At 37.1% G+C, this 13,525-nt stretch overlaps 1 protein-coding gene across 5 annotated transcripts in view; it reads left to right on the forward strand.

Moving 5' to 3' along the window:
• The window catches only part of il1rapl1a (interleukin 1 receptor accessory protein-like 1a), a 188,902-nt gene that overhangs the window by 65,736 nt on the left and 109,641 nt on the right, over positions 1-13,525 (forward strand). For all 5 annotated transcript variants that reach the window (XM_004551239.5, XM_076874880.1, XM_076874883.1 and 2 more), the window contains exon 3: positions 6,798-7,083. In XM_004551239.5, coding sequence (XP_004551296.1) covers positions 6,798-7,083 — 286 coding nt within the window. The remainder of the gene's footprint in view (positions 1-6,797; positions 7,084-13,525) is intronic.

A 13,525-nucleotide genomic window follows, 5' to 3' on the forward strand; every position in this document is an offset into this window, starting at 1 on the left:
ATGTAGTGATGTATTTATTTTGACATACAACTAGTGTATGTGTACATTACCCATAAAACTCCTGCTAATGATTAGCTACAGTCAGGGAGTAGATTACTCACATTTTGAAAGATATTTGGAAGTCTGTAAATGAGTGTATAACAGGTTGACAATGCCTTATATGCAATTTAGAAGATTATTTATTTAAAATTAAATCTTTGTTGTTGCAACTGTTTTTTTGTTTTTTTTTATTCAGTTGCGACAGAAAGAGCACAGAGACAGATTTATTCAAAGAAGAGTGATGTTCATCTAACTTTTTTCAGAGCAAATGCAGTTCGCCATCTTAGGAGAGAAATTATCAGTATTTCTTCACATTTGCATATAAATGAACAATGGTAAACTGTTAGTGAAAGAGAACGATTTAGAGACAGAGAAGTATAGAGTGGCACAGCACAAGGGGGAGAGATAAGCAAAAAAAAAAAAAAGCAGACATCACGTTATTTGTCCATGCTGGAGGTTTTTCTGGAGTTCTAGCAGGAGAGGGATAAGGAATTGGATGGATTTTCCTACAAATAATAGGAACCGTGTGTGTTTAGTGGTTGCACAACTGGATGTTTAAAAATGTTGACACTGGGGGTCTATAGGTACTGGCCTCAATTGCATAATTGCAAAGGTTTCAGTATAAATTATCTTTTTGTAATTGCAGGTTGCAAAATTAGCTCACGTTGGAATAGTTTCCGACAGACAAATTTATAAAACTTAGAATTTTGTATTATTCACAGAAATAGGAGAGGTGTGCACTGCAATATGTACTGCAAATGCCAACTGAGGCTGTGTGAGGTGCTGTTAGAAAGTAGCTTGTTTCACTGCAACAGTGAAGGATCAAAACAAAACCAAGCTGCATTATTTTCAGATGTTCTTGTTCTGTAAATACCAAATAATTAAGACAGATGGCAGAAGCTAATTTTGCTCATTGCTGAGTTTCTGAGTTGAATCAGCTGGCAGTTAACATATGCAGACCTGATTGATGTGGGTCCCCTACCTATAAGAGTTCTTAGAGTACATTTTTATTTCAAAGAATCAGAGCAAACATCACACATAACAACATTAAAAAAGACTGTGTTATTTTAAGCAGAGCACTGACTGCATTAGTGTACTGGCACCAGCTCCTGCATTCATACTTTACAAACACACTTACTCACAGCTCTCAGCTATTATCTGACTTATTACTTCCAATCATATTCATGCAGGTGTACATGAGGACATTAATAACTGCAAATATCTTGCTATTACTTAGGTTATACATTTATGTCACAGTATGTCCCTCATTATGGGCTTTTTATTTATGTGGAGATCCAATGTTAACCTACCTCTGATTCAAGGCTGGCAAGCCTGGAAGAAGCATTCAGATTCAGGGCACATTCAGGGACACGCAGAGGAACAGTTGGCTAAAAAGACAAAGTCAGTGATTTACAGAGACAGCTGGGATTCTATCACTACAGGTTAAGACTCGGGTAGTGGTTGACTATATTGTTCCTTGATTAAATAATCTGGAGCCTAGATGGGGAGATAGAGAATTAAGGCCCAGTAATGAGCCTAAAGGACACATTGTGATTGGTACCTAAGCCCATTTTAAAGACTAATGTGTGAATGGTTTCTCTATATTTACTGCTCTGTATATTTATTCATTCCATTAGCTGAATATAAAGGACTTATAGTACTAATGTGTGCAACACAGTAGATTTAAGTCATTTGAAGAAAGCTTATGGATGGTTTATAGAATAGTGGATGTTTTATTATAGATTATGCACCATTACACCCCCCACCCCCCTCCACACACACAAACAGACACACACACACAAACTTTTGTAGGGCCTGAAAGCCATCGAGAGATGAAAATAGCTAAAGTTGTGCCGCTGTATAAAACCGGGGATAGACGCCACTTCACAAATTACAGGCCTGTTTCTTTACTACCACAATTCTCCAAAATCCTAGAAAACCTGTTTAATAAACGATTAGACAAATTCTTAGATAAATATAAATTACTCTCTGACAGTCAATATGGATTCAGATCAAAAAGATCAACATCTCTGGCATTAATCGAATCAATTGAGGAGATTACGAATGCTATAGATCAGAAACAGTATGCAGCTGGAGTATTTCTGGATCTCAAGAAAGCATTCGACACAATCAATCATGACATATTAATTAATAAACTGGAACGGTATGGGATTAGGGGGGTTGTACTGCAATGGGTGAAAAATTATTTAAGTGACCGGAAACAATTTGTGAAGCTGGGTGTCCATTCCTCATCATGCTTGGACATTGCTTGTGGTGTTCCACAAGGCTCTGTACTGGGTCCAAAATTATTTATTATTTATATAAATGATATTTGTAAGGCATCTGATATATTAAAATTAGTAATATTTGCAGATGACACAAATATTTTTTGTTCTGGGGGGACTCTAAACTGGTTACAGAGATCATACAAATCCACTATTCTTAAAATCAAAAATTCTAAAATTCACAGATCTGGTTCATTTTCTCACAGCACAAATTATATATAAAGCAATAAATAACCTGCTTCCTGACAATATTCTAAAAATGTTTTCTAAAAGGGAACGGGGATACAATTTGAGGGGGGAATTAAATTTAAAACATCCTCGTATCCGTACAACATTAAAAAGTTTTTGCATCTCTGTGTGTGGAGTGAAGCTGTGGAACAGACTAAGTAAAGATATGAAGCAATGTCCAAGCATGGCGCAGTTTAAAAAGCGGTTTAAGGATATGGTTTTTACAGGGTACAGGGAAAAGGTAGAGATTTGATAGGGTGTTCTTGTCTAATATTATCATGTGTGTGCGCATGCACGGGTTTGTTGGTATGGGTATATATGTATGTGTATATGTATGTAAATGTATGTATGTATGTATGTATGTATGTATATATATATATATATATATGTGTATGTGTATATATATATGTGTATATATATGTATATATATATATGTGTATGTGTGTGTATGTATGTGTGTATATATGTATATATATATATATATATATATATTAAATATATATAAAATTGTAGGTTGTGTATCCTTCAGGTGTTAATGGGGTTATTGAAAATGTGTATATGTGCGTATGTGTGTATATACGTAGGTATGGATAGATAGAAACATATATGTGTATATATTAAAAATAAATAAATAAATTACACATAACATATAATGTAATTACAAGGAGGTATTTCTGTAGTCTATTGATACTAGATAGTGGAAAAGGGGTGGGATTAAATAAGCTTATGCTTCTTCCTGCTCCTTTTTGAACATGGACGTTATTTGGAGTTGTGGTTGCTCGTTTTCCTTTTGTTTGCTTTGTTCATTTGTCTCTTTTAATTCTATTTTTTTTTTTTATACTTTTTCAACATGTTCAAAATAAAGATTCAATCAATCAATCAATACTGTAGTTCATAATTATCCTTAGATATAGGCGAATTTAGGAGACTTTGTTGGTCATCTGTTTCCCTTTTCAGTCACCGGTTAAACAACAAAGCAATTATTTATTGTTATAAAGAAAAAAAAGTCCTAAATCACCAGTGGAGGAGGAAACACGAGCGGGCCAAGCTACAAGTCATAGGGGCATAGGGAGATAGGAAATAGAGTCATCCATGTGGCGTGGGTGTAAACTGAGAAAATGAGAAAGAGAAGAAAGAGACAGAAAGTTATTAAGTATCCTTATCCACATATGATCACTGAATGTCTTCCTGGCCTGCAAGAACCCTGCCGCCCACCTAACGTTTGATAATTACACTTCATTAAGAGAGCAGGTAGTGATGAGAGAAGCGAGTCTGATAACTGAGAGCAATGTAAAAGCGAGTGAGAGACATGGAAGCCCACTGGAGGCATATGATGTTGTGAAAGGATCACAGGAATTTGATTATGGGAGAAACAAAGCAGGAGTTGACTCGGGTTGGACATAGCTCAATCTGTGATTTTATGTTAGGAGGTTGGGTTTGGTTTCCAAGTGTGCGTTTGCTTGTTTGTGTGGCTCCACGAGTGTGTATGCATGAGTGCCAGTAAATTTATTCTAGCTCAGGGGTCTGTATTTATTGCCTTGCTTTAGTGTCACATGAAGACGGACAGGTCTGGACCTCAACACAGAATGTAATAAGGTTTCTTTGAGACGCGCACACATACACGACACACATCCCACAGCTTGACATCCCTCCCCCTTGCTATTTTCTTGCACCAGCCATACCTATACCCTCTATATCATGTGCTGTAGTAGTGCTAGGGCAACAGCAGCACACTAGCACTAGCCAGTAAGGGAGTACTGCAGCTCATGGTACTGCAGTAAAGGAGGTGCAGAAGCCACCTTTCTTCAGACTGACAGTCATGTGGGAATGTGTCCATATGGAAAGACCCTTTACAGTATGGGCTTGTTTAAGAGTGGCCGAACAGAATCAGTACAAATGTGCGACGTCCCAGAGGAGCAGTGAAGAAAAGAGAGAGCTTCTGTATGTGCGTGTAGATATGTGTAGTGCTGTCAGTGTGAGAGAGTGAGAGGTGGGGACTGCAGTATTCCTCCAGCGGGAAGCATTGATTTTCCGGCCCAGCGTGGGGATGTGGGAAATGTCAGCCTCTAATTGAGTTGATAAAACCATTTTGAGTCTCAGACATAAATATGGTTTCCCCCACAAAAGGCCACCGCATTAGACAACTCCCATTGGGATGTCTGTAAGGAATGAAAGGTCTCCTTGTGTGTGTGTGTGTTTGTGTGTGTGCGTGCGTGCGTGCGTGCGTGCGTGTGTGTGTGTGTGTTTACATATACATACTTTTATGCATGTGGAGTTTGTTTCTCAGACAGCTCAGGTCTGCACGGTGAAAGTAAAAGACAGGCATGGAGCTTCTGAAAAAAGTGTTTTCTTTCATTGCTTCATTCAGGCAAGCTTGTTAGAGTAAACAGTTTTTGTTGTGGCACAGGGGGCAGAAATGGATATTGTGAGCACAATGAAGAGGTCATATCCATTAGAGGTGTAGAAGGTGCATAAAAAAAGGATAAATGAAGCCTCTGTTGTCCCTGTTGATTAGTAGATTGATATTCAGAGAAGGGAGAAGATTTACTTTCTACTTCTGTGGAATGATATTTATGTCATAACAAATGTAGAGGAAATTCACCCTATTGTTTAGTTTTTCTCTGAGGTTTGTATTGCTTTTTTTTTTTATTATAATGTCTTGTGGCTTTTTAGAATGATTAAAGTATCTAATAGTGTATCGAAATCTTCAACAAAAACATTTTGTGTAACCTTAACTGTGCTCATCATTAAGATGTTTGACAGTTAAAGTAATCAAGTCTGAAGTTCTGAGGTGTGTAGGTAAACACATGTGAAAGTACAGTTATGCCTGTTTGCATGCATTAGGGCATGTGGGCAGAGTGATAATTAGACAGGGCTTCACATTTTATTCCATGCACACACCTTCTAATTCTCTCACATTCAAATGTACGTAAGTGCACACACATTTGTAGCTAAGCACGCTGCTAATTACTGACATAATTAGGCAGACAACCATTCGTATAGGGAATGCACACTCATAAAAACACACACACACCTACACACACACACGAGCGCGCCCACAGAAAGACACACATTACTTCCCTGGTAATTAAGAGTATTAATTACAAGCATAGCTGTCCCTGTGAGGCTCCGTATCACTCACAGACTGGCACGCAGCAGGGTTCTTATTACTTTATCTCACCACACCATCACTACTTCTCTCTGTCTCTTTCTCTCAGTCTCTGGTTACACATGCACACACATGCTTTCAAATATACACCTGCTGGATAAACAAATGTTACCTAATTAGTCAGAGACAGATAGCTGGCCATAGGTTAAAATCCAGTAGCTTGGGAACTAGGAGAGATGTGCTTGCCAGAAGTAGAACAGACCAGCGTGCCTGGTAGGCCCTGCCAGTTTCTTTGATTTTGTTGTGAGTTGAGTTGCCCTATATGTTTCATAGATAAGGCTTTAAGGTCCAGTTCTCATCTGTGCTGCACATGTTAGGTTTAATTTTAAAACTGTTTTCTTCTGAACTGCACTATATACAAAACCTTAGTCAGATAGCAGAGCTGTAGAACTGTAGGACAAGGCACAAAACCTGTTGAAGGGCTTATTCCCAACAACAAGCTAGCCTTGCACTGTGTTGCACTGGGGCTGTGGTGCACCCACAGCACTTGAAGGTGCATGACATCATTTATGAAGATATTTTATGGTTAATTCCAAATGTCACAGTGGTTATATAAGACAGTCAAAGCTTCCTTTGCAGAGGGCATCGTAGCACATATGCCCTGGATGAGAAATGTCAACATATCAGGTAAGGAGGGAAGAGTTGTCTAGCACTGACGTAAGCACTGACGTAACAAATTTAATTGCAATCTTCAAAAAATACACACACTATGGAGCTAAAAGTCCTCTGCTATATGACTATCTATTCAGCATACACAATGAAATAACGGTATACTTGCATACTGTATACATAGCTTATTGTCTTATTACTAATAGAGCTATTTGAGGGAGTGTTTCAAAATACACACAGGACATTGTTGTTTATGACCCAGCAATCTTCCCTCCTGTCCTAAAGCAATGTGAGAATGCAAAATACCGATGTGTTGCTTTGTTGTTACATAATATATCTTTGAACATACTGCATACTGGAATTGCAGTACTAATGCTTATGCATGATTTATGATTTTATGACTCATTTTATAAATTCACTTTGGTAACGATGCATGTCTTGTTCCTTCTCTTTCTGCTTCTTTGTAGTGGATGGCTGTACAGACTGGTCAGTGGACTATCTGAAGTACCGGGTCCTTCAGGGTGAGCCGGTACGGATAAAATGTGCACTGTTCTATGGTTACATCCGAGCCAACTACAGCCAGGCACAGAGTGTGGGCCTTAGCCTCATGTGGTACCGCAGCTCTGGCCTTGGCCACAGTGACTTTGAGGAGCCCATCTCTTTTGATGGCGTGCGCATGAGCAAGGAGGAGGACGCAATTTGGTTCAGACCTGCTGACCTTCAAGATGTGGGCCTTTACTCTTGTGTCTTACGGTAAGTTTGAGTGATGTCTGTTCATATGGAACATGGAAATATGGAAGAACCTGTTCCTACAGTAAGGCAGATGAACTAAGCCTCTTACTTATAGCGAACTACCTTTGAAAGACATTATCTAGAAGCTACCAAGGTCACATACAGTAAGAGTGAGAAGCTGACAAGCTTCCTTTAATTATGTTTTTAAAAGTAGGGTAGGTCATTCTGTCAGTTAAAACTACAACTTCTAAATGTGATTAAGAAAAAGAAATGGGGTTCTTATTCTTTTTAGCAGGAAGTATCTACCAGAATGGACTTCTATCTCTATGACAGTGTCAAACAGGAAACATCTATCAAAATGAACTACTGTCTCTTTAAACGGGTTAAAAGTGCAGATTATCATTCATGTGGTTAGATTAATTGGCAACTTAACATTTCCATGAATCTCTACCATGGAGGTGAGATTGCATTATGCTTAGAATCATACGAACTATACTGATAGAAGTTGTTGTACTGTGATACCTATATGTGTTGTCAAGCGAAATAATAAGCATGTTATAGCCATTTCACGTCCCAGACATACTGTGCATGATGGTGCTCCTGGAGAGCGCACAGGACAAGCAGCACCGGGAAAATGCAGTGCTCTATAAATCTTAGTATCCAACAATAATAATATTACACTTAATAATCTAAATACAATATAGCTACTGCAGAAGAGGAGAGGACTTCAAGGGTTACATACCTAGATGCAAATCTGATATGCACATGCAGTGATAAAAGTAGTCAAAGCTAGAGAGTCTGTTTCTGTACTGTACCTGCCACGACCGTATGACTCGACAAGTCAGAAATGATGTACAGTACTGTGCAAAATTTAGCAACTCCTCGTTTTTTAAAAAAATATTTTGTTTCCGAAGAGCCAGACTTGTTTGTTTTTCAAGCGGTTTTGAGCAGGCCTTTTGAAAGTCTTTAAAAGTTTTTCTTTGGACATTTGCTGGAGTTTGACCCATTTTCAGTCCTTGTACCTCACCAATTTCAGAAGAATTTTTGTTTGTCTGTTTGCTTGGTGAATTGCTCAACAAGGAGTGTGTCAACCTCTAAATCACTGGAGCATAAAAAAGCACCTACAAAACATATTTCTAGAGACATACTTAGAAGTTGATTATTACTGACAGGGTTTATTTAGAATTTAAAAAACTCAAAACTCTGTGACTGCTAAATTCAAATGTACCTGAAATGATTTAGTTTATATACTAAGCTACGGTAATATTATCCAAATAGAACAGAAACGGTTTGTTCAGAAATATTAATATTTCAAATTAAATCAGCACATATTCAATTTCCCACTTGAGAATAAGTGGCAGGGCATATACTCAAAGGCGACATAATCTCACATTTTTCATATAAAGTGAAATTAAACTCTCTTTTCATGAGCAAATGTGTCTTAAATCCTAAAACATCTCAAAGATTACATGACATGACTCTTATAGAGCTGTCTTTGTATGAGTGTTGAGAGACAAGAAGTGCAGTGAACTATAAATCAGTGTGAAAACGCTCATCTTGAAAGGTTACATTTAGATAAGGTAGAGTGAATCTCTTTTAAAATCAAGTTCTGTAACCGTTAAATGTAAGTAAAAGTAAGTTTGTCATTGACCACATTATCAACTTTATCAACTTGAGACAGAAGCACAATGGAGTTGCATTTGTGTGTTTAGTAGAGGAGTTATACATACTTTGTTTTCAGTTAAGATTAAAATACCAAATTCTCCATTTGGTTTTGCATAGAAACATTTACAGACACAGAGATGCAGCCAAATATAGGCAAAAAATAAATTATTAAATAAATCCCACAGTCAGACTTCAGTGGGTTGTTACATAGAGACTTTTCATAATACAAGATGCATAATCATGTGGCAGTAACTTATTAACCTTTACAGTAGAGAACATCCCTCAATAAACGCCTCATTGCAGTTCTTCATTTCAGAGAGATTTTAATAAACCCCGTTAAAGGCCTCATAAAGACCCAAAGAGGCAGGATACATGGAGTGTGACCAGGGGGAGTGTTTTTGTGTGCAATGATACCCTGAGCTATACCTGCATTTCATTATTGCATGCTGTAGTTACAGTTTTGCACAGACACTTTCAAGTGCTGTTTTACTCTTAGTTAATATCGTCTTTTATTATTAACAATTTAGTACATGCTCTTGTTTATAGTTGCAATCAGAACTTTACATCTTATATATCTTTAATTATTTTAAAAAACAAGAATTTGATGCACAAGTTTGAATTTATTTTGTGTTTTCTCCAATCTACACGGGTTCAAAAGCATATATACAAGCTTAAGTAAATTTTTACAACCCCACTAATATTTGGTTACATGTACCTTAGAAAGTTGCACCTCAACTAGATGCTTGGTAGCCATTAACAAAATTCTAGCATGACTCCTGCTGGATATTTCCCCACTCTTCTTGGCCAACGTGATTTAAATTTGTTGGTTTCCTGGCTTTGACCCAGCATAGACCATGTTTTCAATAGGGTTGAGTGGTTTGGGGAGACCATTCCTAAAGTTTAATGTTTGTCTGCTTTGACCAAAACCAATGTGTGTTTGAGCTGTTGAAGCATTCAGTTGTGCTGAAAGCCTGACTGTTTAGCTCTTGATGTGAGATGAAGTTGAAGAATTTGGAGGTAGTCCTCCTTCTTAATTATTCTGCTTTGTGCAATATTCCAGCACCACTGACAACGAAATAGCCCCAGGGTACGATGCTACCACCGCCATGCTAAACAGCTGGCAAAGTGTTATTATGTTTGAAAGCTCCATCTTTACTCCTCCAAATATACCTTTTGTTATTGTGGTCAAATAGCTCAGTCTTTATCTTGTCTAACCAAGAAAATTTCCCCAGAATGTAATTTTTTGTCCATGTAGGCAACTGCAAATTTCAATTAAGTTTGAAGGTCTTGATTTTGGCAGCAAAGGCTACTTTCTTGCTTGGAACCTTCTTAGTTAACGGCAATTTAAAACTTCACTGTGGACAGTCACGCTGGTGTTCCACTGGTTACCAGTTCCTGGCAAACTTGAGCACAGATGCTTACTGAGCATTCAAAATTATTTTCTTTGCCAATTTTTCCAGACTTTGTCAAAGTGGTGATTTAGCTTGTAGAACTCGTACTTATGTACAGTTGTTTGAACTGATCATTTTGGAATCGTTAGTCATTCAGAAATGCCTCCAAGAGACTTTCCCAACTTGTGCTAATCTACATTTCTCTTTCTTAGATCTTCACCGATTCTTTCCCAACTTTCCCATTGTTCGGAGTATTATTCAATTCAGTGAGTGCTGTCAAACAACAAAGAGAAACTACCAGTTGTAGTCAATCGTGCTCACTAATGAGAAGTTAATGGGCCTTGGCCATGTGAAGACATTGTAAAACCTTCAGCACCACTTATTAAAAGATTAAAGTGGGTGTATCTATATATCTGAGCCGTGCTTTTTAAAGTGATTTAAGATTGATGCTGTATAATCATTGCACCTTGGATAAAGAACAGGTCAGAACAATCATGTCCATGATGACTGTTGATAAACTTCTGGCCACAACTGTATACACTGTGTTGGAAATTCTGTGAATGCTATAATTCTGCAGAATAGTGCAATCGTAACAAAGTGCCCCCAGCTGTGTTTTCCTCTCTGCTTGTGTTGAGCTGACAGGATTTCGAACTTCTCAGATATCCTAATCAGAACACTGCAAGAGATTTGCCTCAGAGCTGAAATCAATTGTCTTTTTGTTAGAGTGTAAGCTTTTGAGTCACACACTGTAGCACATATGACCCAAACATTCTCCCCTAAAACTCCCTGCAGGCAAAGAGGAGTCTTTTCTTCACCCCCTTTAGATTACAAATAGGAGTTTCAGTATACCTTAATTTACCTGGAGACATCTCAAACAACCCTATAATAATAATAATAATAATAATAATAATAATAATAATAATAATAATAATAATAATAATAATAATAATAATAATAATAATAATTGGGATGAATAAAAAAATGACATAACCATGCTACTATATAATTAAAAACAACATCTCTAACATTTTCAAAAATTGAATATATAAGGTTAGATTTATAGTTTGGCTTTCTATATATAATATGTAAAGTTAATAATCTGGCTAATAAACCATAATGATTTACTTGGTTTGTTGACTCTTATAATTAATGTATTCAATTAAAATCACAATATGTGCCACTGGTACAGTATTGTAGACAGAGCTTCACTTCTGTGTGTTTTATTTTCTCTTAGATTATTTGCTTTTCTCAAAATCTGTATTTAGCTATTAATTAATAGCAAATAATTAATTTTTAGTGTTTGCACAAAGTGCTTGCTCAAAGAGAATTTTTCTTTTTTTCTACAACATGGAAAGTTTTCAACTTACACTGTGTCAGTGCTATATCAGTAACGTCCTTGATAGAAAATAGTTGTTAATGGAGACGTTAGTATCTACTGAACAGTTTGCACTTGTTATGTTATACAGGTACTTATATTCATGTACACTTGGGTTAACTATGATTTTTTTTTAAATGTTATCAAAAATAGACAATTAGAGGGTGTTAAGGTGCCTGGGTCGTCGACCCAGTGTTTTGTGTTTTTTGGTTCCTTGATTCTGTTTATTTCATTATATTCTAGCTTTGCCTTATGGGTTATAGGATTATTCTTAGTTTAGGTTCTCTGTGTGGGTTTTGTTAGTTTTAGTGTTCTGGTTTTCTGTCTGTGATCCATAGTTGCTGTCTCCCCTGTCTGCTGTATCCCCGTGTCAAGTATGCGTCTCTGTGTAATGTTTCCTGTTTTACTTTGAAGGTCCACGTCTTATGTTAATGTATCTGGCTTTGCTTCCCCTGTCTCGTTAGGCCTGATTTGCCCCAGCTGTGTTTCCCTCCTGTTTCCCATTCCCTGATTGCTCCCTCTGTGTATTTAAGCTCTGTGTTTCTCTGTGTGTCATGATCTACTATCATATATGCTGTGTGTTCTGTCTGCCTGTGTGTTCTGTCTGCCTGTGTGTTCTGTCTGCCTGTGTGTTCTGTCTGCCTGTGTGTTCTGTCTGCCTGTGTGTTCTGTCTGCCTGTGTGTTCTGTCTGCCTGTGTGTTCTGTCTGCCTGTGTGTTCTGTCTGCCTGTGTAAGTTATTTGGAGTCTTAGTTTTGTTCTGTTTGAGTTCACGTTTGTCTCCGGAGTTTGCACTTTGGGTCCTCCATTTTACCACTCCTGCCTGCACTCAGCCTACAAATGACAGAGCGTATATATTGTAATATACATATTTTGATCCATCATCCACTACTAACTGGAAAACTTCTGACTGAAAACTTCAATCACTGGCTTCATTTTTCAGCATGACAGTGTTCCCATCCTGTACACTGCCACACAATGACAAAGACATATCTTAACATAGCATCATGTTAAAAGAGAATGGAGCAAAGGCAACCAACATCCCAAGAACAGTTTTAAACGTCCTTCAAGAATCCTGGAAAACTATCCTGAAGAGTACTTAAAGAAATGTACAGAAAATCATAAGAATTTACAAAAAGTCATCCCTAAGAGAGTTCAGGCCGTGTTGAAGTATAAGATGGCCATATCAAATACTGACTTTGTAGTTTTGTAGTAGTTTACTTTAAGAAGTTTGTAGTGCAGTAAAAACATTTGCAAAGTAGAGACAAGTGTAATATGAGTTTAATTATTTTTAAGAACTTTTTATTTATGTGGTTTTAGTAGATGTGTAGAATTACACATCTGCTATAGAACTAAATATTTAGTAATACACATTTAGTATATGTTGCTTTCCAAAAAAACCCCCCACATGTATACAAATTGTAACGTGTTTAACCAGTTATAACCTTTTACTGTAATGTAGATAATAAAATAAATTACAGTAGAATCTCCATCTGTATATCATTCCCTTTATGTTAAGGGTTTTGTCATTTTTCAACCAATAAATCATTACACGGGCCTTGAACTTGTTGGATATAAGCCAACATGAATGCACTGTACATTCCTACACAATTTTATTAGAATTCATTCAAATCTTTTCGAGCTATTGTGTTTGCAGACAGAATGATGACATGCATGCGAATGCTACCAAAAACATAACCTCCTTGGCAGACGTAATGAGGGGTCTCTTAAGACTATTTGCATGGTATAACACATGCCCATGCTACAGGATTGATTAGTCTGAGAGTTAGTCCATTGTTAGGTATTTGCAGCATTTATACAAATTTATGTTATTTAGTATTAATTAATATGATACATGCTTTTATAAGGTGCATAAACGGTATAACTGGGTCATTTTAACCCATTTTGTTAGGTGGTTGCCAGGCAACATAATGACACTATACCTCCTGTTGTGAGATATAGATGAGAACCTTTAGGGACCTTAGCTGTACCTGTATGCCAAATTTAAATATTAAGGATACATATATACCTAT

This window comes from Maylandia zebra, linkage group LG16 (genome assembly GCF_041146795.1).
Source record: "Maylandia zebra isolate NMK-2024a linkage group LG16, Mzebra_GT3a, whole genome shotgun sequence".
Taxonomy (NCBI): Eukaryota; Metazoa; Chordata; class Actinopteri; order Cichliformes; family Cichlidae; genus Maylandia; species Maylandia zebra.